General features: G+C 40.8%; 1 protein-coding gene across 1 annotated transcript in view; it reads right to left on the reverse strand.

The window, feature by feature from the left end:
* Positions 1-707: 707 nt before the first annotated feature.
* The window catches only part of ANTXR2 (ANTXR cell adhesion molecule 2), a 193,047-nt gene continuing 166,824 nt past the window's right edge, over positions 708-26,930 (reverse strand). The window contains exon 17 of the mRNA XM_075929467.1: positions 708-2,569. Within this exon, the coding sequence (XP_075785582.1) occupies positions 2,531-2,569 (39 nt within the window). The 3' untranslated portion in view covers positions 708-2,530. The remainder of the gene's footprint in view (positions 2,570-26,930) is intronic.

A 26,930-nucleotide genomic window follows, 5' to 3' on the forward strand; every position in this document is an offset into this window, starting at 1 on the left:
GTTTGAAATTCAGATTGACTATTTCATCTAGTGAAATGACTTTTTATGTGCTCTGTTGTTGGTAACTAAAGAAGACTATTTTCCATGTATCTTACAGTTGATGTGAGGTTTCATTAAAAATGGAAAACGAGGATTTATTTTAACTTTGTTTCAAAATCTTCTGCCTGTTCTGCTTCAGCATTCTTAGAGGTGAGTGCAACAGCAACTGTATTCTAATAAACCTATTTAGTTTGATTGTCATCTTGAATTAAGAAATAAAAAAGTATATGAAGTTAACCATTGGCTTGGAATCAAATACAGATTTGCTTGTGGTTGGTCTATATGGGGGGGGGGGAGGAATCACTCTTGTACATAAACACAGCAAGTCATTACTCCTCCTCTTCAAAACAAAACAAAAAAAATCCAGTTTGGCTTTGGTATCAGAGCTAGACTTCCATTAACACTAGTCTACAGAAAGCTCCTTTGGCATGTTGTTGTTCTATTTATATTGCTGGTGCTACATATCACACATACGGGAGCATCTGATAAATTTTAAATAGTTGCGGGATAGTCAGTAGCCTTTTGAGTTAGCCTGTGACATGCCTTTTTGGAAAACATGTGATGTCAGAGGAAGGTGGGACTATCGTTTGAAGCTGGTAGCTAGGGAGACTTAAGCTGGCAAAATAATGTTTAACTACAAAGGTAGTTAAAAAAAAGGAACAAGCACAGAAACTTACATAAGAATTTTATTTATAATCTTTGTGCACACATGGTGGATGATGGTGATGCTACCAGTGACATAAATAAACTCAAGCAAAAGATGTAAGCAAGTGGATATATGGAAAGGGTTCTTTGGGCAGTGCTGCAAATTTGGACATCGACCAAGAGAATTATTTGTGTCCCTTGCAATTTCGATGAAAAGCACAAAAGGGGATAATTAGACCAGGACGCTTCGCATCGCTCTTTCCATCTTGTGCACATGCATGCCCACCAAATGTGAAATGTTCGCCTTTTCCCCTCAAATGTGATGGTTGTTGAACTTATTTTTAGTGTCATTTGATAAGCCTCCCTGCTCGCAGAGAGACATCCCACTGACCCAGCCACTGGTCATTGTCTATACCAGTTCCCATCAAAGCAGGCGCGCTTTGTCAGGTTTCGACTCGAATATCCATTTTGCATCTGAAGTACAGTATCGAAAGTGACTGGATCATTTGAGCCTTTTTCTTCAGCTGCTGCCTCCTTCCACCCCCACAGTGTTTCCGCTCACGCTAACATAATTTGGCATCGTCGACGTGACACGACGCTGGTTTTTCTAAAAAATTATAATACATACATTGTCAATGGTTTGTGATGGTCGGCGCTCCTGTAAATTTAATTTATAAACTGATGAAAGGAGGTCTTTTTCCACTGCTGAATCTTAGCCAAGGCACAGTGCCCCCTCGAAAACCGAGTAATGCGCATACAGTAATAGGTCATTCAATGTCAAAAGGCATAAAAAAGATGAGCAAAATCTTCACAGGCTGCTGCTTGCTGTTGCTTTTAATTATATTAATTAAACTTTGAAATTCTCATGCAAAGAGAGTTGCTGGCTTGTGACGCTGAAGAGCCCTTGGAGATTCGAGGGGGGAAAAACCCCTGAGATACCAGCTTTGTGGCTACTGCTTTTTTTAATCATAAAAAAAAAATACATAAGCCCAGAACTGCTAGGTATGTTTATAGATGATGATGTTTTATGCGCTACTGAACTCTGAACGCTGAAAAGGGGGAAAAACCACCCGCCACAGTGTCAAGGTCTTGACGCATCAGTCCCTCAAACTCTGCTCAAGATCTCTGGTTACAGGCTGTCTTCCTGTAGAATAACGCTCTATTAATTTTCGTCCTGTCCTGGGTGCATAATGAAAGAAAGGTGTCTTCAAAAACGAAAGGGCAAAGTCTTGCTTGCTACCAATACCTTGAGGCACCCTGTCTACATTTTGTCATGCGTGTGCACTTTTCAGTGCTAGAATGACAAGATTTCCAGTCAGAAGGTTCCCGTAAGGCACAATGCGATGAGGGACTCAGAAGGATTTTGTGATCTGACATAGCTGTAAGGCAGTGAACTTTTGCATTTGCTTAGCCTAGTGGGAATTTTTACCCTCTGCCTATGGCAAATAACAAGTGCCATCTTTGCATCGGAGACTTTGCGTCTCTACGAAAAGCCCACTGTATCCTGAGAATCTGCAGTCCTTTTAAAAACAAAACAAAGCAAAATTATCTTTGGTCGTTGTTTTATCTGCCCTCTGCACATGCGTACTGGATTTTCTATCAAAGCCTAAGCATGCAGGTCAATGCTTCTCTTTTTGTCACTGTTGCAAATCATGGAGTATTGTAGTATTGTAGGAGAACACAAGAGTCTGGTGTAGTAATGCTGGCATGTGGAAGAATGGAATGGAAAACTTTTGAGCCAACAGGCTCAAGCCGATCCAAGAAATTCCGGAACATGGTCGGTTGTCTGTGGTGGGTTAGAGTGGCAGTGTGGAAGTTTTTCATCCTCATATCCTCTTAGCCTCCTTTACTGAGTCTGAACACGGGTAAAGTTAACACATCGGCCCTGAAAGAAAAAACAGACGGTAATTTTTATTGGTGGGTGAAGCAATAAATACAAAGTAAAGATCGTTGAATATTAGTGCTAACATATCACATACAAACAATTACTTAAATGTATATGCTTCTGGAAATAATATGCATAAACAAATATGTTAAAATTTAATAATGGAAATCATCCAGAGCTCTCCATTACATTTGGTGTATAAATTTATTATACACTTTCCTTATTAATAGCAGTAAGAAGATAAGTGCCATGTTTTGGAACGTCCAGGGTCATTGTTAAAGAAAATCTGAACAAGTCTTCAAGTTCTGAATAATTGCTAAATACCCAAACTCAACTTGGTTGTTCTGCTTTAAACACGATCTGATTAGATGATGTTGGAGATTTTCCCAGTGACTGACAACATATTTCCTATTACACTTGCTCCAAATAAACATGAATGCAAGTAACACATTGCTGTTGTATGGCTCATGTGGGTCTGGTGATTCTATTAAAAAATTACCAGAACTGTACATCTTCACATAACCTTTTGCAATTTGCACCAAATTGAAACTCTTCTCCATATTGCCAGGTTACTCTGAATGTGTCCAAATCATTCATGGTGTAGCTCTACTGACTTTAGGGGCACTGAAATCAGGGATGAATTTGGTCCAAAAGTCATTAATCCTGTTGGGAGGTGAGCACTGAGAAGAGACTAGTTATTTCTATAAGCTTAAAATGAAAAACAATTTTTACTTAAAATCATGGTCAGTGTGTACTGATGGCCATTCATCAACTGTGTTGTACTGCTCCGGGAAGGAGTTCCCTTTAAACAGGTCTCACTCCACTAGTGAAAAAGATTTTTTTCCCCCTTGCCTCCTGATCCTGTTGGGTATGCTGTTTAATATGAAATCATGGTTTGGTTTCTCAATGAGAAGTCAAGGCAGTATGTGGCTCTCTAGCAGGCACAGTTCTTATGAATCTGCCTGAGAGCGTCCCCTTTGCTATAAAACACCAAGGGTGTGTCTAGACTACAGAGTTTTGTCGACAAAAGTGGACTTTTGTCGACAAAACTATACCTGCTTCCACACTACCGCTGAGTTCTGTCGACATAACGTCGACAGAACTCAGCAGTTTTGTCGACGTATGTAAACCTCATTTTACGAGGAATAACACCTTCTGTCGACAGAGTTTCTGTCGACAGAAGGTGTTATTGAATGGAAACTGTCCTTTGCGTCCAGACTACCATGTCGACAAAAGCAGCTTGCTTTGTCGACAGAACTCAATGTAGTCTGGATGCGCTTTGTCGACAGAAGTTTTGTCGACAGTATCTGTCGACAAAACTTCTGTCGACAGAAGACTGTAGTCTAGACGTACCCCAAGACAGCATACCCATTTTCATTTTAGAGTTCTGAGCAACTTCTTCCCCTCACCTCTCTTACAGATTCACCACAACTATATTTTTAATCATGACCTAATATAAAAGGATATTTGTATACTTAGAGGGAGCTTTGCAAAAGTGTCCATGTAATTAGGAACACAAGTCTCTCTGAGTTTCACTGACTTGTGCTCCTAAATCCCTTAAAGACTTTCAAAAATCATTTTAGATAATAGATGATTTTTGGTGGGTAGAAAAGAGAAGAAATCAGGGACTTGTCTTCACAGTCTGAATCATTCAGCACATTTTAGTGTGATCTAAATTCCTACAATAATCATTAATGCTGTATTTGAATCAATTTAAGAGAGACATTTAAAACTAAATAACAACAACAACAAATGGCCTGGTAGCACTTTAAAGACTAACAAAACATGTAGATGGTATCATGAACTTTTGTGGGTACAACCTACTTAGGTAAAATGAGCAAGTTTTGAATAAACATATGACACAAACAAACATATATTCTGATCCTTTTTAAAAATAACGTGCTGGCACTACAATTTAATAGAACAATATACATTGGATCATCAAAAAAAAAAATCAGGAGAGAGATAGTGAATGAGTGTTAAAATATTCCACTGAAGGTAGAAGATAAAAGACACCATACATTTTCACATCCCATGCCACAATTTTAACAAAATTAAATATAACAAAATGAGTGTTGTAGTAAAAAGGCAAAGCATTTCTTGAGCAGAAAGCCCAAAATCTCTCTGCAAATTCCCCTAACAAAGCTACCACTGAAGAAACAATAAAAGCAAGGAAATTCATATGGGAAAAATATAGATCCAATAATACATTTGTACAAATTGGTTCTTTGGCAAGATCCAGTGTACCTTAGGTGAAGAGAAGCATGTCGGAATTTACTGTTCTCCGTGAAATTCTTGCTTTTTATTGTTTTATAGCACAGCCTTATAGTTGTTTAGACATAGTTACTGATTCATGAACTGATACGAATTCTGAATAAATACTTACATTATTTTTCATTTCTTATTAATATTTGGTATGCAGATTTAAATGTAACCAGGGAAGGACAATTCTTGGCCAGTCTTTCTAATATGTTTTAGTGCACTAACATTTCACTTAAGGACTGAAATAACTGTAAATGTATATATGCTCTTCCAGGTCTTCATGCACAGAGCCAGTGAGACCTTGTGAAGACTTTGCTTAGCAATAAAAAACCTGGTCTTCATTAGCTTTAACACGTCTAAATATAAAATAATTCCTTTGGTATAAGGAAAGACAAACTATGCAATCATAAAAGAGACTTCAAAGTTTGGGCCAAATTCAGCAAATCTGGTAAACTATGTTCTCCTGCACCAGCTAAAATCAGAGCATACTATGAAGAGTAATTTCTGCAGGGCGCAACTTGTGTTTCCATTCTTGTTCTTACTGGGATCCCACCAGAAAGCTTAGATTTAACTCTTACTGTGGTTCCATTTCCTTTGTGCCAGCAATAACCTCAGAGAGAATCTGCCATGATGATGAAATCCCTGGCACTTTCTTCTTTTTGGTTAGCACTGCCCACCTCTGTGACTAGACTCCTAATCCCCCAGACCTCACCCTTCCCCAGGTAAGTGGAGTTGCAATCTGATCTGCTTTTGGTCATCCATTGCCACTTTTTTACAGGAAACTGGAGGTGTACTTCACTCCTTAGTTGATTTAAAAATATTTCCGACTATTAAGAAAGCAAAACTGTTGAAAAAGAGCTAATCTGATCTTTTCATCAGCAATTAAAAACATGGAAATGCCTTAATTTCTTACTGTGGGCTAGATAGCAAGAACAAAATTAATAACTAATGTGATTTGCACCCGTTATTGGATAAATTACTTGGACATAGATGCTTACAATAGGAACAATGTTGCAACTGGAAACACAACAATTACAACTTTCACTAAAACAGCCCAAAGAATACTGCTTTAACAGTCTCTACGAGTAACTTTTTTCTCCTAGAATACTACTAATGTATTAATTTATCATTATAAATTTAGGTCACATTTAATTTGGGTTTATTTTCATGCCACTTTAAGATAAAACACCGGTTTCATACTTTTTTTATTTTAGTGAAATTAAGATACAAATTATACATGTGTTTTTGATTTTTAACACCACAATGCGTGCAGACTTCTTGCCAACTGCCTTTCAGAAATAGTTGCTATGATTTTTCACCTAAAACAATCCTACTTTTTAATTTAGTGGTTACTTTCAGGATGAGAAAACAGGGAATTTTGGATCCATGTGTCTCAACCAGCACATTTTCCCCAAAGTTATTTTCAAATATTTTCAAACAAAGAAAATGAGATAGGCTCACAGTGTCACAGACTTACTGTGAAAGAATGTCTGTGGAGAGAGAGAAAGTGTTATAGGAAGACCTTATAACACATATTCCCCTCTCTGTCATGTAGCACAGAAGGATACATTTTGTAACAATTAGAATGACATCGGACCGAAATCTACATGGGAGTAACAAGAGACTAAGCATTGTTTCTGGCAGGTCAGTGCTAAACCCACCACACACAAACATGCAAAGGGACTTTGCAGACTGCAGAAAGGACAGATAAGTCTAGCTACAGGAAAGGGGTTCCAAAGTCCTCTTAAGAGTATCGAGATCCACCTTAGCTACTCAGGCTCAAGTTTCTCCATTGACTCATCCTAGAGGCTGTGGAATACTGGATACAATTGCTTTCAGAACCAACCAACCCAGCTCCTGAGCTAGTCAACAGTGGTACATATTAAGTGCTCATGTGCTGTCCTTCTGGGGCTGAAAACTCTGGCCAATGTTTTCTCACAAAAGGTACTGAAAGTTGTGGATTTTAATGCTTAACGTTTGGAACTAGCCTCTGCCTACACAACCAGCTATCCTGGGACTTAAGGCATGAGATGAATCTCAGTCTTGATCGACAAACCCACATCTGGTAGTACGTTTGACTATTAGTATACCGCCATGCTAGCTGGTATATTTTACGTATCATCAGGTATTTGTACCCAGAGTTGTAACTTTCACTGTTGATTTGCCTGTAAGTTTGTTCTTGTCTTATCAACAAAGTGGTGGATGAGAAATTTTAAATAAAAAAACCTAAATGTAATTAATAAGCCATCTTTTGTGAGCAGTATGATGCTCATATGAGACAGCTAAAATGAGGATGCTGGAAAACACAGTGAAAGTGCTAATTAGTTTGAAGGTCAGGAATGTTGTCCTACCATTGATGTAACTGCAAGTACTCCATGCCAGCATTGTACAGAACCAGTTCAATGTTCAGGTAATAGAATGAGACAAGGAGTTCATCTTTATAATGCCCATACACAATAAGGGCACATTAAAAGGTACCGTATGAAACCAGTATAAGTGGTCTCTTGTAATGAAACAGTTTAACATGTAGTGTTTTACTATATATCCATAATAAATTACTGCTATTTGTCCATAAAAATGAGAATGCTAGCAAATCTTTTCTTTATATCTGGTTTGCAAGTTTAGTACATGGCCCCACATCAAAAATTATTGTCCATCCCAGCCCTGAGGCTTGGCAGCCTGTAGTAACTTCCAGGATATAATAGCCATCTTATTAATCTTAAGAATGCCTTAGGGTAACCCATCAGATAGAAAAGTATAATTGCTACCACATGATAGGTATATATATTATGTAATATTTTAATATTATTAGGTATCCAATCTGAAAAAATAAAATAAAATCTCTCTCACCTACCTCCCCCTCCCCACAAAACCTGGAAGAAACATATTTTAATTTTGCCCCAAATTGGCAGAAAGCTTCTAAATACAGTTGCTTAAAGCCACTATGCACTCAGAATAATGTTGTTTTGGGAAATATTTAGTCTCAGATGAAATATTTTATGCATTTTCCCATACTTTTTTGCCTTCAGTTAAAATAAAGCTCTGTAGTAACATAACTGTCTGAGAGTATTTGTACAACGTAATGAATGCATCACACAATTTGTCTTCTATAGAATGAGCTGATTTGAGAAAAGTGTTTCTGTCTGCTGTTTTATCAATATTGGCTACCGTCCAATGATCCCAGCACCAGCAGCAGATGTGAATATAAGGGTGCCTGATGAGCAATACGTTCCCCTCTCTGGACCAATACTGGACCTATGTCATGCATGATGAAGTAATCTATTGCCAGAAGTTGATTAAATGTCAGAATGAACACAAATTTAACAATGAACACCTTGAGATGAGAGGCATGCCTTGTGCAATGAATTTTATGGGTATATAGACAATGTGATGCCAGAAAATGGGGTTGATGACATCTTTGTGGAAGGGAACATATCTGGCATATCATTCATCAGCCATGCTCAGTCTAAGGGAAAACATACAAGCATGGTGTTAGAATCCACCATGAGGCTTTGAATCACTTGAAATGGATTGAACCAGGTGATTTCATAAAAAGTGATGTTCTCCCAAAAGAGGAGAGGAAGTGCAGCTTGCAGAAGGCTTTGACACACATGGGCGTATTTGAAGATGTGGAGAAGGCACATGAAGAAAAGAGAGTGGAAGTCCAAAATGCTCAGGAAGGCTTCATGAATAGTGCCAATCCCTCCATTGGCCCATGGGCACTGGCCGTTACCAAGAATGGTTCCGATACATTTCTATTTGGGGAAATCTACACAATGGATTTCTCCCAGCTACTGCTGGATTTTGTAGCAGCAAGGGTATCACAATAAGTCCATGGAATGTGAGATATTTTGCAGAGATGATGCCACTTGACTTCCAGCATGGCCATGTGAATTATGTTAGAAGGGGATGTATAAATGTGGTAGAAGCCAGGCTTCTAAAGGAGATGTCGACACTGTGTACTGGACTGCCAGACCCTTCAGGGTTATATGGCATGACATGGCCCTCAAGCCATTGCTCAACAGGGGCTGTGGGAAGCACCATCACCTTTGCACAAAAGGGAAGGCTCTGACCCAGTATCACCTGACTGCACATTGTAAGGCAGCTATAACAGCTCTGACAAAACAAACGTGTGGAAGGCAGCCTTCAGCAACAGATCGCCACAGAGACGCTCCCACAAACCATGCAGCAGGCAGATGAAATGGCTGTCCAAGATATTCTAAACATTGTGACTGAAAGAATGACAAATCCTTTTCATACTGAATCTGGAACAAGCCCAGATAGCAGACAGACACTTGTGAACACTGCAACATATCCTGTGGGCCCACCTGGAAATGCAGAAAACGTGAGCATGATGGAAGAGCAAAGCGCGCTACAAAAGAAGCAGTTTGTAAGCAGTCAGCGGCAAAGGGGTGAGGTAGAGCTCTATGATCCCAGCAAAGGACATAATCTCACATCATTTGGAAACCTCAATGAAGCAATCAAAGAAAAGATGATGCATGCAGCGCAAGCAGTAACTACTGATTGCCACATATTCAGCAGGTGGACAGTTATTGCCTACTCCAGAGATGCTGATGAAGTGTAAACTGGCACCTGGTTTGATGAAGTATAAACTGGCACCTGTCCCACTTCAACTTGGATGGATCTCTAAGAAAGACCCAAAAGAGCAACACATTGTCTTGGCTGGAGAAAAATCTGCCAATAGTTGAGCTATCAGCATCTGATGAGCCAACATTAGCTATTATTGACCTCAGGATGCTTCTGCAGATGGTGGATATGGATACTGCCAAGTACAAAACTTTTGGGGAGCTGTTTGATCAGCTGCTGCACATTTATCCTTGGACTACCCGGTTCTATACCTATACCTTGAATACTACATGTGGTTCTGGTTGCTCCATCTCAGAAAGATATATTAGAAATGGAAAAAGGTACAGAGAAAGGCAAAAAAAAAATCACTGTGGAAGGGAACAATTTCCATATGAGAAGAGATTAAAACACTGGGACTGGTTGGCTCACAAAAGAGATAACTGAGAAAGGATTTGACAGAGGTCTATAAAATCATGAATTGCCTAGAGAAAGTGATTAGAGAAATGTTATGTACTCTATCACATAAAACAAGAAATGGGGGTCATCCAATGAAATTAATAGGCAGCAGGTCTAACACAAACAGAAGGAAGTATTTCTTCATACAGTACACAATCAACCTGTGGAATTCCTTGCCAGAAGGCATTGTGAAGTATAACTGGGTTAAAAAAAGTACTAGACAAATTCATGGACAACAGATCCATCAATAGCTGTAAACCAAGATGGTCAGGGATGCAACCCATGTTCTGGGTGTCCCCTAAACCTCTGATTACCAGGAGCTAAGACTTGAAGACAGGGGATTATTCACCAACATTGCCCTGTTCTGTTCATTCCCTTTACAATTAGTTGACACTGGTTACTATCAGAAGTCCAATGGTGACCACCAGATACATGCATAATGTGTGGTAGCAAAGCAATTTTTCTAGCTCATGGATTCCCCCTCAGTGTCCAGTAGATTAAAGACACAGCTGTCTTTGGAGGAAGATTTCTCCCATGTACTGATCCCAATTGTCAGCTACATATTCAGGCAGGACACTGAGGAGTAGACTGACGTTTTGTACAGCACCTTTTATTACCGGACCTCAAAACAAGCTACAAATATTAACTATCAAAACAACTCTGTCCTGACAATCCTGAGTATTAATAAATAACACAATGCCCTATAGATGGGCAAACTGAAGTATACTGAAGGTAAGAATCTGATTTTAAGAGATGCTGAGCACCTGTAACTCCAAATGCAGTCAATGGGGAGTTGTGGGTGCTCATCCGCTCTGAAAAACCAAGCCTTAAATTATTTACCCAATGTCACACCTTGAGTGTGCTTTGGCCCAGTGAAAAGAACCCAAGAGTTTTGGTTACAACTTCTAGGCCCCTGCTCGCAATCTGCAGACAGACTCCTTTCATGTTACAGGGTGGTGATATTTATTAGATAATTAAAATTAAGACATCAGAATATTAATGTATTCTTCTGACCAATCTGAACTTTGGTTAAAGTGTATACAACTTACATTATTTGGGGCATGCAGTATTAAAGCCTGCTTGTACTATGTGCCTAACAACACAGATGAATTATCACAGCCAGCCCATGTGGTGACTTAATGTTTCACTCATGTTCCCGTACTCAATTAAACAATCAATACAACCAATTTGAATTCAGATGTATCATGCCTTGTAAATCATTGGCTCATAAACTTTAACAATACCAACATGTAGTGAGTATAAAACTGAACTAAATGAGTGTCTTAAGGCTATAGTAATTAAAAAGTGAGTTACGCAAGCATTCCATGGTCTTCCCAAAGGAGACAGAAGTGGGTTTTAAAAAAAGAACCAGAAATGTTTTGTGAATTAATTGCAGGAACTATAGGATCAGAATATGCAGAGTATTTGAAAAGAGAGAGCGAGAGATTCAGGAACAGTTTCACGCAGGCAGCAGTTATGATCATTTTATGGACTTTGAAATCATTTGCTGTATTTGACTATCTTAAAAATAGCATTTCTTGTTAGCTCTCTGGGAAGTATGGGTACATTTCCATCCTTGAATGAATGTATTTGGCCCACATTGATTTCAAAGGTAACAGATGAATGTGTCAAAGCGCACAATAGGACAGGAGGCAAAAGAAGTCAAAAGATTGTCTATTGTTGAAATGGCCATGTTTCTTTTCCCAAGTGACCTAAGGAACAGCTGCTACACTGGAACAATGTACAGGAGATGGAATAACTTTTGGAGAGCACTGTAATAGAAATCTAAAACTCAACTAATCTGTTGACTAACTATATAGGGATCAAAATTACCTTCAGCTGAGTTGTGCCCACATACATCATTGGTGCATTAGGGCCTCTCTACTCTTAACATTGTACATTTGCTAAATTGTATATATTTGTATTTATGCAAAACATTGAAAAAACATCTATCCATAAAATCTAGGCACTCTTGATTTATATGCATATGTATTATACAATGCACGGGGTGGGAGGAGGCGTGGGAGATTCGGGGTGAGGAGTGGTAATAGAAATTTCCTGAAACAAAGAGAGATGTTTAGCTTTGAGGAACCTGAACATATTTTTGATTGGTCAAGCTGACAAGATGGTATGGCTAACAAAACACCTTGCCTGGATGTCTTTGAGACACCCACATTTTCACTGCCTTCTGGGGACTCTGAAAATACTTAGATTTGGAGAATCTCATCGTCTCATTCAAGTGACAATGCCTTATCTTTTGGACGTTTGGAGGACTCTTTGATTTATCCAGGCCACAAATAGACCAGTGTGAATTGACACAGGAGCAGCTGGATCCTAAGCAGCCCCTGGGATGTGTGATTTAAGATTCCTGCTCCCCTTCCCCCCCCCCCCCCACAACCCCATGTGTGCTTTCCATTCCCTACTTTTCTGTCTTTCTTGTCTTGTTTTTAGCTGCTGCCTAATCAGTTCCAAACCTGACCACCTATGGAAGTGAATGAACCCCATGCTTTGAGAACATTGCAATAACCAGCATGACAGTTAAGGCAGAGTAATCAGTTCTTCCCAGAGCAAAGGAAGGTGAGTGAGAGGAGCCCTCAGCATGCCAGCCAGATGTAATCCCAGTCCAGGAAATGAGCAGGGTCCTGAGGTCAAAGCACACCTGACTGTAACTGATCAGTCAGTGCCCTGTCTCGCCTGCTGCACACAAATCAAGCAAGCACCAGGGAGACAGATGTTTCCCCTTTCCTTTTTTTTCTTGCTTCCCCTTGCATCTGCCTTTGTCACATTCACAATACACCTCACAAAAAAAACTACTCTGCTGAAATCCACAAGTAGATGGACTTTTGTTTTCCCAGACGATGCTTTCAGTACCTGTAAGAGACTTCTTAATTTAACATCTTCCTCTATGCAGGGCTTTACTGAATGGAAATGAATGAAAGGAATGCTACCCTGAAATCAATAGTTATTTAACTTGTGAATAAATTCCAAATATTTTTAAGTTTTCTGTTTTGCTTTTCTTTATTGGGTGTTAAAAAAAAGCAAGAATCTCTTTATACAAAACCCTGCACCCACAGCTGGCTGCTTAATGTTATTACAAGGGTCCCAGTAACATCTTTGAGTCTGTAAACCCTAAAACACACAACCATCCTATAGTTGCACTAACAGTCCTATACTCCTTTTTAGCACCTCAGAAAGTTGAATGTAGTAATTGCCCTCAACTGAATAGGGCTTTAAATCATTCTCTTACCATTTACATAACTGGCTTCCTCTGCCTATTCAGATTGTCTTCAGAGACACTCCTTACCCGCCATCCCTGAATATTTTTTTTCTTGTCTGTGTTTCGCTCCCCGTGCAGTATTCACTAATAATTCAGGAGGAGGAGTGGGGATGGGGGCGTAAATCTGGCGACTCATGGAAGCTGGAGATGGAATGGATTACGTTACCCATCCCTCTTCCAGTGCAGAACTGTATATTCTCAAGGACTTTGTCACACAACTATACATTGTCCTTTGTGCGTCTGACTTTTGCTGCTTTAATAAATTTAGTTACTGGCAGCGAGTCTAGGAAAACGTTCCCTGTTCATTACTGAATGGTTCAGCATGTAGTTTATACCTTATGTGAACAATTTCACTCTTCAAACAGCTTCTCTTGTTGAATTATTTCTTTGTTACTGTTGTTTTCCACAACAGATTTTTTAAATTATTACTTTGCTATAAAACATGTCAACTGTTTCCTAGTAGAGTGGCTCACTTAGGTCCTAATCTTCCTTCTGCTGACATTAATGGCCAAACCTCAACTGATTTCAGTAGGAGCAAGATTGGACCCCTGAATTTCCCAAGTCTAAATTCAACTTGCTTACTCCAGGTCAGTGGGAGCCGAGAATGGTGGGCATTTTCTGGGAGGGGTTTGGAGGCCTGTAGAATCAGACCTGGAGCATAGAATCATAGAACCACAGAGCTGGAAGAGACCTCAGAAGGTCTCAAGTCCAGCCCCCTGCTCTAGGCAGGACCAATCCCAACTAAATCAACTTGGCCAGGGCTTTGTCAAGCTGAGACTTAAACACCTCTAGGGATGGAGACTCCACTACTTCCCTAGGTAACCCATTCCAGTGCTTCACCACCCTCCTAGTGAAATAGTTTTTCCTAATATCCAACCTGGACCTCTCCCACCACAACTTGGATCAGTGGATTAAAACGCAGCTGCTGGTACCCATTACCTATGTGTGCTCTGTGCTTACAAGCCTGTTCCTAGAAGACCATCTAACTATGATATCATCAGTTAAAAAAAAAAGAAAATATTTTGGAACATTACTCTTTTAAACCAGCTCTGACTTTCAGCAGTTGAGAACCTCAACCTCCTCCCGAGTTTTTGTTTTGTTTTTTGATCATCATCCATATCACTCAAATACTTGGGCTTAGCTTCACTTTCTTGCAGGTGTCACAATTGGGACGGTTAAATCCATGTTGGCCACTTCCAAAACCTAGGTCTTTTCTGGGACATTTAGGTGTTTTCTTGAGGGAAGAATGTGGAATACAATGGTTGGAGAGCTTCTCACCTCTGGCAGGGGATACACACCAAGCAACCAGTCAACCATTGTGCTCTCAGAGGGAAGCTAGTCCTTGTGAGAAGCAGGGCTCTCTGTGGGAGAGCTTGGGGGGCAGCCTGACTTGGGGCAGAGATCTGACAAGAGCTGGTTGGGGAGCCAGCTTTCTTGTCAACTTCAGGACTACAGCCAGTAGCTGGGGAGATGGAGGGAGGGAGGAAGGAAGGGAAGGAAGGAAGGAGAAAAGCAAGGAAGGAAGGACAGTCTGAAGCATGGACCTGGTAAAGCCTAAGGCCTGAACCAAAGAGAGCAAGAGTTGTGCAATGTTGCAAGAGTTGTGTAAGAGGCAGGTCCTTTCAAAAGCAGAAGTTTAGCTGCAAGCCAGTGTCTGGGACATGAACTTGGCATCAGTATCACGATTGCTGCTAAAACACGTGGAACATGTAAATACATTCCAACAAGTGCACCCCAACCTAGCACGTGATAAAACAATTTGACAGAAGGGGTGAATGACAGGTGGTGAATAGTGATATTTTGTCTGAAAGTACAATGACAGGTGGTGAATAGGAACGTTCTGTCTGAAATACCAGGAGGAAAATACAAGAAGAGTAAGAAACATGCTATCACAGATTGTTTGTCTCAGCCTATTCAGGTCGGGATACCTCGCCTTAACTCTTTGACCAGCCAATGGGGCAGTGGAAACTCCCAACACCAACTGAGCTGAGTCCCTTGCAACGGGCATGCATGTGTTAGTGCACCTGTAACCATTGAGCTAGGACACTCAGATGGGGCTTAATTGACAATAAACCTGGGTGGTGCCTCTGTGCTTGATCTGATTCTGTGTTCCTCAGAGTCTGCTGAGCCAGCTATCTGCACAGAGACAGAGCAACAGAGAGGGGGAGCGCACACATCTTTGGACAGAGCAAGACACCTGTCAGGACACCACACATGATTTCTGGCCACATAAAGAACAAAGTGTCTACACAGACATAGCATCACGCTAACTACCCCAACATAAGCCCTACATTTCTCATAGAGGTGTGGTTATGTCAGTGTAGTAGAACACTTATATCAGTGGGAGCAAGTCTAGAGTGTAGACAACTGGCAAGGTTAGGGTAGACATAAGCTGCCTTATGTCAACCTAAATCTGTCGTGCAGATGAAGCCACAGTCTGATAACAGGACAATAGAGTGTACTGACGTATCTGTTTCAGGTTAATTAGCCAGAGCCCAAATGTGTTACAGCATTTGGAAACTGACTTCACTGATCCGCTCTCACTGTAGCCAACAAAAGCAACATCAGCTAAAGCAATTGTCATGTTGCCTGGTCTACAGGGCATTAAAATTCCACTGGCATTAACATTCTTGTGCTCTTTACCAGCTTCCTACACGGGATGTATTTCATCGCTATAACTGTTATAATATTACACTTGCCTCATAAATATCTGTTGACAAGCCGGAGCATACAGCCGGGAGTTCAGTTTATAGGTTTTTTTAAAAAATACCAATAGCTGATTTATACATTTACTTTGGAGTGGGATTACTGAACATCCATGGTCTGTACAGCTGTCAACAGTGCTTAAAGTTTTAAATTGGCATTCCTTTCCGTATCTCATGGTCTTCTGCAGTCTCTAGCCAATAAAGAAGTTCAAATAACCCCCAGAGTCAAGGCCTGACAAAGTGAGAACATCATACAATCCTATTTAATAGTTTTGTTGATAAAAACAATACACTGAACAGTCAGGGTTTTAGTGTTAACATTACCACCCTTGCAGATGCATATCTGTTATATTTGAGGCTGAACATACATTGCAATATTCAATGTCCAATCTCTGTGTATGTTTTATTACCTATATCATAATCCACCATACATCCATTGAGTTCTATACCTGCCAAAGGTTTTTTCTGACTATAGATACACTCTCAGGCACCATGCAAATGGAAAGGGATAACTAAACTGAAGATCTGCTCAGGCCCTGAATGACAGGCAGAGTCCATGAACCATGATATTCTGATGGATAATTAGTACCTGGGGAATGGTGGCTTGCCGCATTGTGTAGTATTTTCACAATAAAATTAATGGGAATTTTTTTAGCCTACCAAAGCGCAGAGCCTACTAAAATTCAATGAGGCCACTGGATGATCGAGATACCAAAGAAGCACTCAATGAAGACAAGGATGTTGCTGAAAAGCTAAATGAAGTCTTTGCATAGGTCTTCACTGCAGAGGGAGACTCTCACATATGAACCATTCTTTTTAGGTGGCAAAGCTGAGAAACTGTCCCAGACTGAGGTGTCGAGGACGTTTTGGAACACTCTGAAAAATGAAACAGTAATAAGTTTCCAGGAACAGATGGTATCAGCCAAGAGTTCTGAAGGAACCCAAATAGGAAATTGTAGAACTACTAACACTAAACCAGCCTCTGCATCAGATGACTGGCAGAGAGCTAACATGACGCTGACTTCTTAAAAAGGGTCGAGAGGTGATCTTTGCAATTAAAGGCCTGTAAACCTAATTGCAACATCAGGCACACTGGTTGAAATTACAGTGAAGAAGAGTATCATCAGACCCAAAAATGAACATGTTATGTTGGGGAGAGTCAACATGGAGCAATATGGAAAGATAATAGAGCAAGTAATTAAGGAAATCATCTGTAAACACTTGGAAAGTGGCAAGGTGATAGGGAACAGCCAGAATGGATTTGTAAAGAACAAATCATGTCAAACCAATCTGATAGCTTTCTTTAATAGGATAACGAGTCTTGTGGATAAGGGAGAAACGGTGGATGTGGTATACCTAGACTTTAGTAAGGTGTTTGATATGGTCTCGCATGATATTCTTATCAATAAACTAGGGAAATACAACTTAGATGGGGCTACTATAAGGTGGGTGCATAACTGGCTGGATAACCGTACTCAGAGAGTAGTTATTAATGGTTCACAATCCTGCTGGAAAGGCATAACAAGTGGGGTCTGTTTTGGGACTGGCTCTGTTCAATATCTTCATCAACGATTTAGATATTGGCATAGAAAGTACGCTTATTAAGTTTGCAGATGATACCAAGCTGGGAGGGATTGCGACTAATCTGGAGGATAGGGTCTTAATTCAAAATGACCTGGACAAATTGGAGAAATGGTCTGAGATAAATAGGATGAAGTTTAATAAAGACAAATGCAAAAGTGCTCCACTTAGGAAGGAACAATCAGTTTCACACATACAGAATGGGAAGTGACGGTCTGGGAAGGAGTACGGCAGAAAGGGATCTAGGGGTTATAGTGGACCACAAGTTAAATATGAATCAGCAGTGTGATGCTGTTGCAAAGCAAGCAAACATGATTCTGGGATGTATTAACAGGTGTGTTGTGAGCAAGACACAAGAAGTCATTCTTTCGCTCTACTCTGCTCTGGTTAGGCCTCAGTTGGAGTGTTATGTCCCGTTCTGGGCACCGCATTTCAAGAAAGATGTGGAAAAATTGGAGAGGGTCCAGAGAAGAGCAACGAGAATGATTAAAGGTCTAGAGAACATGACCTATGAGGGAAGGCTGAAGGAATTGTTTAGTTTAGAAGAGAGAAGATTGAGGGGGGACATGATAGCAGTTTTCAGGTATCTAAAAGGGTATCATAAGGAGGAGGGAGAAAACTTGTTCATCTTGGCCTCTGAGGATAGAACAAGAAGCAATGGGCTTAAACTGTAGCAAGGGAGGTTTAGGTTGGACATTAGGAAAAAGTTCCTAACTGTCAGGGTGGTCAAACCCTGGAATAAATTGCCCAGGGAGGTTGTGGAATCCCCATCTCTGGAGATATTTAAGAGTAGGTTAGATAAATGTCTATCAGGGATGGTCTAGACAGTATTTGGTCCTGCCATGAGGGCAGGGGACTGGACTCGATGACCTCTTGAGGTCCCTTCCAGTCCTAGTATTCTATGGCTTCTGTAAAGTGAAACCATGCCTCTCCAATCTACTAGAATTCTCTCAGTGGTCAACAAACACATGGTTGAGAGTAATCCAGTCAATACAATGTATGCGAAAGCCCAAAAAGTCTTTGACAAAGTCCCTTGCCAAAGGATTTTATCCCATGACTGCTTAAATTGCTTAAAAGAGATGGTCCTCTCGTAGATCAGTAACTGGTTAAAAGACAGGAAACAAAGGATAGGAATAAATTGTCAATCTTCTGTGGAGAGGTAAATATTGGGATCCCCAAGTAATCTGTTCTGGGACAAATGCTGTTTGATATATCCATAAATGAACTGGAAGATGGGGATAAACAGTAAGGTGGCAAAGTTTGCAGATGACTGAAAATTACTCAAGATAGTTAAATCCAAAGTAGACAGTGAAAAATTATGACAGGATCTCACCAAAGTGGGTGACTGGGCAAGAGAATGGCAGATGAAAAGCACTGTTAATATATGTAAAATAACACTTTAGAAAATATAATCCCACTTATGCATTCAAAATGATGGTATCTAATTTAGCTGTTACTAAGCAAGAAAGAGATCTTGGTGAGATTATGGAGAGTTTTCTCAAAACATCTGCTGAGCATGCAATGACAATCAAAAAAGCTAACAATGTTAGGAAACACTGGGAATGGGCTAGATAAGACAGAAACATCACAATGCCATTGTATAAATTCATGCTATCTTCCCCCACCCCTGAAACTTGAATACCACATGCAGTTGTGCTCGCCCCCACATCAAAATAGATATATGAGAATTGGAAAAAGTACAGAGAAGGGTAACACAAATAATTAGGGGTTTGGAACAGCTTCCATAGATGAGGACAGATTAAAAAGACAGGGACTGTTCATCTTGAAAAACAGATGAAATGAATGAGCTGCAGGTTCAAAACAAACAAAATAAAGTATTTCACAGAACACACAGTCAACCTGTGGAACTTACTGCCATGGGATTTTATAAAGGCCAACAATAAAGCTTGGTTCAAAAAATAATGAGATAAGATCATGGAGGGTAATAGCCAAAATGGTAAAGGAGGCAATCCCATGCTCTGGGTGCCCCTAAATCTCAAATTGCTAGGAGCTGGAACCAGAAAACAAGAATTGGGTCGCTTGATAACTGCCCAGTTCTGTTCACTCCCTCTAAAGCATCTGGTTCTGGCCAATGTTAGAAGATAAGGACATTGGGTGAAATGAACTCTTGGTATGACCTAGTACGGCCATTCCTATGTCATGATGTTGTTTAAGAGTGGGGGAGAATAGCACTATTGGGCCTGATTCTCCACTATGTTGCTCCTTGTATAGTCATTTAGGATCCGATTCAGCAGTTCAGCAAAGATCTTAGGCATGTGCTTAAGTTCCACTGAAATCACTGTGGCAGATATGTCTAAAGTTAAGCATGGACTCATATGCTTTGCTGAACTGGAGCCTCTCATGCGTACAAAGTGAGCTCAAAACAGGTGGGTGCAAAATGCTAGCATGCTGATCCAGTAGTATTTTCTGCCCACTTTCCACTCATGTAAATGACAAAACTTGGTGCAAGGCCATGAGGAATGTGGAGCGTTACCGCCAGTGTTTTTCGTATGCTGGCAGCTTTGGGAAAAGGCTATTGAACAGCAGCTTTTTGCCCCATTTATAATGCTTATTTTGTAACCAGACATTTTAACGTGGCTGCATAACGTTTCACGAGGCATAACAGAGTGGTCGACAAAGGCTTCCCTTGTTGACCAATCCGTGTCTAGACTGCCGCGCTGTGCCAGATCAGCTGATTGTCGGCACAGTGCAGCGGCCATTTTTATTGTAATGAAGCGGGTATTATTTAAATCCCCGCTTCATTGACTATGTCGGGTGAACTACTTTACATGGCTCCGTTGACGGAGCCATGTAGTCTAGACACACCCTAAAAGTGTAAGAAGAGCTTCAGGCAGATACAGGGGGCACGCAAAGAAACAGTGAGATGGTGTTTGTCTATGTGACAGGTGCTGCTCCGCCTGCTTTTCTTGAATGGCCTGTAAAAAATTTTGGTGATGGAGAGGAATTTTTGGTGATGGAGAGGAATTTCTTATCCTCTGCCAAGTTTTCTGCAACCACTTTATTCAGCAGTTCTCCAAATAAGCTGCTTGCATTAGAAGGAAATGGTTGTGACAAGTTGCTTTTCCTGTGAATCAGCCTTCCAGCTCTGGAGGATGACACACCAACAAGCTGCTGAGTTGGTTGTCTGGTTCCTAGGGGAGAATCAAACTCTATCCATTTGTAGCATCTGCTTCAAAAGGAGGATGCGGTGAATATTTTATTCAGCAGAGCTGGAGTTCTCCTACCTAGAGGGCAGGAGTTTGCTGATTTCCTTATGCTAGGATCGTACTGTCAATGCAAAGGAGAAGGATGAGGAAAAGACCCTAAGAGCTCATGTTTCTGTCTCACCAGTTTCTCTGTCTTCCCATCCTCCTGGCAGAAAGTCTCCCTCATTTGGGAACACTTTGCCTAAAACAGAATGAACAATACTCACAACTAGTCAGACCCTTCTGAAATGTACATGACTGGATAACATCTTCAAATCTACTAATGGAGGGTGCTTCTCATTCAGATTTAATTATGCCCTTGGAGAGCTAAACCTCGTTCTCTCGTTTCCAGAGCGAAAGTCACAGAGGACACAAGGTCAAATATCTTGCGCCAAATTTTCTTTCCTGTGATTCGCAATCTGATATTTGGGGCTGTGATGTGGGAAGTTCCCTGCCCTTCACTGAGGAACGGGAAGTGTAGGATTCTTCCAAGGAATTCATTTTCCTGCGACATCTCTCGGACACTTCCTTGAATTTTCTGGTGGACTTCTAACATCTTCTGGGGATTGCTAGGAGAAGCTGAAAATATCTGAGAATTCTAGAGATCTTCTCATAGATGAAGACTTCCTTTCTGACTTCCTCTACAAATGTTGGGAGGATTTCCATGGCAGGGAGAAGAGCTCACTCAGATCATATTACTCATACGCTCCGTGAGGAATCACACTAAGTAGACTGAGGAGAAACTACCAGCAGGAGAAACCGTGTCTATCTGTTCATTTCCCATTGCCTTCGGAGTCATGGCCACTCACAGCTGAGACGGGCAGTAGAATGTTAACAGCTAGAGGTCCCATTTAGTGCAGTGATGACTTTCTGTTGGAACCAATCTGCAAATGAAAGAAATGCTCCTTCTTCACCCCGACGCCTATAACTGGATTATTTTCTTTTTGTTTTTCTTTATTTTCACTATCACAGCTCTTTGTGGAGTGTATTATAATCATATCTGAACATTGGGAAGTGTGAAAATACGACTACTAGTTAATGTGAACTCTGAGGAGCCATAACGGAATCTGTAAAAACATCTTCACAAAGCGGATTGCTCACCCTTCCGTTACAATACATGCTTTTTTTTTTTACACAAAAAGGAAGAAAGAAATAGTGCCAACTACTCTTTAGTGCAAAGTAGTCTTCTTATATTAGCTTCCAACACTAGCTTACAAAACAAGCATAGTACATTGTGTAGAAGACTAGCATGTTCTCATGCTCATAAAATTGTGTGCCCTGCAGAAGTGGCACTTGAGTCCAGTCTAAAGCCCCCTGAAGTTAACCAGGAATGTTTCCATTGACTTCAATGGCCTTTGGATCAGGATTCTTTTGTATAAGTGGAAAAGAACAAGTTGGTCCCATGATGATATGATTCCTGGAACAGATATCTCTAAAGCGTAACTAACATGCTGTCTCTTTTGCCCTTGTTCTTCCCCCAAACTTTTAATACTTTGCACCTCAATCTTCCCATCTAAAAATGGAGACCATGTTACTTGCCTCTTTTGTAAAGTGCTTGGAAATCTACTAATGAAAAGCGGTATACAAAAGCTAAATGTAGGTGTTATTACTATTACTCTCTTCATTATCTCTCTCTTACTTTTTCCTTCACACTCTACTTCTTACTGAGCCCTAAACCCGGAATAGTTTTCCTCTCCTTCAGAAACACTCTCCTATTTTCTCATCCTTCAAATCCCTGCTTAAATCCTACTTCTTCCAGAAATACTTCCTGCGTTCTCTTCCTCCTGTTTTCTCTTTCCACACCTCACTGTTCCTGAACTTTTATACTTTTGACTGTCCAGCTTACAGGTTTTACAAACTCTTACTCAGAGAATTAATCCCTGTGAGGGGGGTGGACAAGACTCTGAAGCCCCTTGCTGGAGGCTTGTAGCCTTGCCATGCCACCCTAGAAGAAAAGGACAATAAAGAAGTCCTCCAAGGAGGCTAGGTGGCTGTCAGAGGAACCAGCCAATCAGGGGCCAGGAAGGCCTATAAAAAGAAGGACAAGATCAGAGTCAGCAGTTTCTCTGGACTGGAGCCTTGAAGGAGTAAAGGCCCGGTGACTGGCTGGCTGAGGGAGTAGCAGCACCTCGGAGAGCTCTTTGTAGGGAGCTCCTGTTGACTCTCTTGGGGCTATATGCCAAACTGGTGTAAAATGACGTAGCTTCAATTGAAGTAAACAGAGCTCGGGAAATTTCTATCAGCTGAAAATCTAGCCCACAGACTGTTACAGAATCAGACCCTTAGCTGATTAGGGCTTGTAAGCAGAGAGTGTCTCAAAATATACTAGTAAGGAGACATGTTTTACAATGTTAAGCAGGTGACTTTTAATAAATATTGTAGTGACTATTGTGAAAAAGCAACATTAAAAAAAGGCAGGGAAATACGCATCTACTACAAAATGTTCCCAAGACCTAGATGAATTCCTGTTTGTGACTGTGATTTATAAGCCCACTGTCACAGCAGGCAGAACACAGCTATAACATGATACTAAACAGCTTAGACTTGGACTACTTTGTGGCTAGAACGACAACCTCAGCAGAAATCTTGCTCTGCCACACAAACCCATGCACACATACTGTATATAACAGCCCTCTAGATGCCACTGTGATCCAGCTGTCACTTCACCAACCAATGCTTTTACAGTGATATCTGATAGCTGGATCCCTTGCTGTCACAATGAACTAAGAGTTAATGACATTGACCACTGGGTCCAGTCAAGAATCTGAATGCCAAGCTATTTCCCTCCCCCTGCTTAAGCAATGTCAACTTTTCTGGTACAAAGAACACATGTCAAAGATTCAACATTCCCTCCTACAATAACTGCAGACAAAACCCCGTGGTGTATAATTAGACACGTATAGTATTTTGTGGATTAGTAATCACAAACTTCTATATCTGAAGTACAGCTATTTGATCCAAAATCAAAGTGAAGTGCTGAAAATAGCATCTCTACAGTCTTTTTGCTTGGGCCAAAGCCTCAAGTCCTTCATCTACAAAACTCCCATGGGAAGCTACTGCAGAATATAGTTTTGCTTGTTGCGGAATCCATCCCTTACTTATTTTTTTCTATTACAAGCTAATAATTTTATGAAAAAGGATGTGTAAAACTAATTTGATTTTAGGTAGAATACAGCCAGGAGGTGTGACGGATCACACGCAGTTCTGACCATTTACCTTATTCCAGACCTGCAAATCTCTCTGTCTATCTAAGCCTGGACTTATTTCTCACAGTGCTCAATGATTTGTGTTGCTGCAGCACACAGGAGCTATGCACCAGGAGCCCATTGTGCCAGGGGCAGGACAAACACAGAACACAAACCTGGCTCCTTCTCCAAAGAACTTACAATCTAAGGAAATGTTAGTTTGTGACGCTGACAAAGGGAGACAAAGATGAAACAACTCAATTCATTTTCACTTGTGAGGACACATCAGGTACACCACGAAACACCTGTGACTCTAGTGGGCAATCAGATGTGAGGGCAGACTTCGGTGCTTAGTGAAGAAAAACCCATGTGATTAGGAACCAACCAACCTGAACACAGACAGAATACTATGAATAAGAAGAGCAAAAAGAATGGCATTTCAAACTGGTAACTAGCCTAGTTTATAATCTTCCACAAAATTTAAGTCTGGAATCTGTTTTTTGAACCACAAGGGCAGGTCCCATGGAAAGAGTATGGTTTTAGTGAGAGCTACACGCACAGCCAAATGCCAAACTTGGACCTGAAATATACACTCTTTTACCCTTCCCTGCAAAATAGCTCAAAATTTTGGGTTGGACTTAAATACGAAGAAATGCTGCCTGCTGATACTTTGTTGCATATTTCCACTCTGCAAGATGGATTTCTTTCTTGCCTATCTCCTGAAGTCACTGGGTTAAATTTATTCTTGGTACCTATCTGCCCTCACTTACACCAGCTCTGAAGTTGGCTGGAACTTCCACTGTGAAGAACAGGAGCTGCACATGCAGAGAGCAGAACAGGCAACAGAGATGGAGAAGGCGGATCACAAGGAAGAAATTTTCCCTACGGTGACACAGAAGGGAGATAGGTATCATATCCATGTATATCAGGTCACCCTTTCTCTGACATGTCCTAATTCAAAAACCTACTGCATCTCCTCACCCTGTCAACTGAATCATAGACAAAGCACAATGACATTCGAACTACTTGTCACCTGGACCCGTGGTCTTACCAGTATGGACAATTACAGACTTTATCTGAAAAGACAGCTAAATGTGGTCTCTTTGCCTTCAAATGGCATTGTTGATAAACAATCCAGTGTAGTGCGTGCTTCTGCACTCATATGTCAGAGAGGGTCATTTTAAATTCATATCACTGCAATTTTTTCAGAAAAGCCAGGTTCATGTTCAACGAAACAATCAAAGGCTGAATTCATAAAATAACCAATTTCCCCTGCTCTTCTCCAAAGATGGACAACTGGATCAACGTCCATATTTGGGCTTTTCTGACAAGTCTGATACATATTACAAAATAAGAAACAGATGTTTGTTTTCTCCAGAGGTATTAAAAGTTAGTTTTATATCATTAAGTTATTAGTTTCTTACTTCCCTGCCTCCCCATCTTGCCGATGCGGGTACAGAAGCTTTTGATAATGAAGATTTTATATATATATCTATATAATGATGCCAGTTTTAAATAGAAAGTACAGCATATGTTTAACACAGAGCATATGGAAATAAGAAAACGCCAGTCTTGAATTCCAGGCAAAATATGCTTCATACAAAAGCTACCACCGTATGGAAGTGACAGTGTAAGATAATTTAAGAATGAATTTGGTTACTGGAAAAGGAGAATTAATATTAAAAAGGGCTTAATTCTCCTCTCACAGTAATGCAAATATGAAATAACATCAGTGTAAGATTGGTGTAAATCAGACCAGAATCAGCTCTCGTACTTTTAGAAAGTAAAGTCGTTGCCCACCCTACCCTAATGGCTGGCAACAAGGTGTCAGCAATTTCTCAAGGAAAATCTGAATGACAGGACTCTTTCACATGGAAAGAATGAACATAGCAGAAAGCCTGTTAAAACAGCTGATGAAGAGAGGGGAATCACTCATTCCCCAGGCCGCTGATGCTCAAATGTCATTATGGCGTTCTACTGGTTTGAAGGAGTGTTGCTCATCTAAAGGGTACGTCTCCCAGCAAGCTCACCCTGACAAATCAATTCCTACCATGCAATTTCAACACAGCTCAGAAGCGGAAGGTCTATACTAGGGGAAGGCAGAGAGGCATTGACAATCATAGTTCCACACTATTTTCCAGGAGGACAGCAAAGAAGTGCTACCTTGTTAAGGGATTTCCATGTGGACCACAATTGGAAATCAACTCTACCCATTTTATGGGCTACACACCCTGTCTTTGATTTAGAGGCTCGGTGAGTGGAATAGGCCCAGATCTTCACCAGGCTGCTCTTATCAAGAAATGAACTGATTAAACCCTTCAACACAACACCAGTCGCGTTCATGAAGGGCAGACCTGCCCATAGCAGGCAGTAATGAAACAAATGGAGGTTATGGTTTATCCTTTCATTATAAATAGCGTGATAACAAACAGTGGTTTAGTACCAACATCATGGCTGGCCTTGTCATGAGGCGAACTGAGGCGGCCGCCTCAGGTGCCAGACTGTGCGGGGGGCACCACTAGGACCCAGAGTGTAGAAAATTGGTGTCTGCTGCTGGTGCATATGTATTCTGCCTGCTCTAGATGCACATTACACTAGTTACATTTGCTGTTCAGGCACTGGAACGTTAAGTGTTACTTAAAATTTTTGAACGAGGCATTTTAAGTTCTTAGTTCTCCTTTATTGGGGTAAATAGCAGAGCAGGACCATGAGAGGAGTAGAACAGGAAGAAGGCAGAATTGAGACCTTTCAAAGTTTTGGCCCAAGCGAGGGAGTTGGGGGGCATTATTTGAGCTCCCCCTCTCAGGTGCCAAAATGTTGTGGGCCAGCCCTGACTGACATGAAGTCAATGCTTGTGAGCATTCCTGTCGTGCTATGGTTGCTGCCTGGAAGCAAAGAAATGACTAGTGAAAAGCAGATGCCACTCATGGGATTAGAGATAAAAGGGTCCAGGGATAATACACAATGTATGAACTGGGAACTGTTCTACACTAAGACGCCAGGTTTTCAGTAAATATGCGGGGGCGGGGTTCTCTGTGATGGATATGTTGTAATATCATCCGCAAGCCAACAACATTTCTTGCCAGGAGCAATTGATGTAAG

Source organism: Pelodiscus sinensis, chromosome 5, assembly GCF_049634645.1.
Source record: "Pelodiscus sinensis isolate JC-2024 chromosome 5, ASM4963464v1, whole genome shotgun sequence".
NCBI classification, from domain to species: domain Eukaryota; kingdom Metazoa; phylum Chordata; order Testudines; family Trionychidae; genus Pelodiscus; species Pelodiscus sinensis.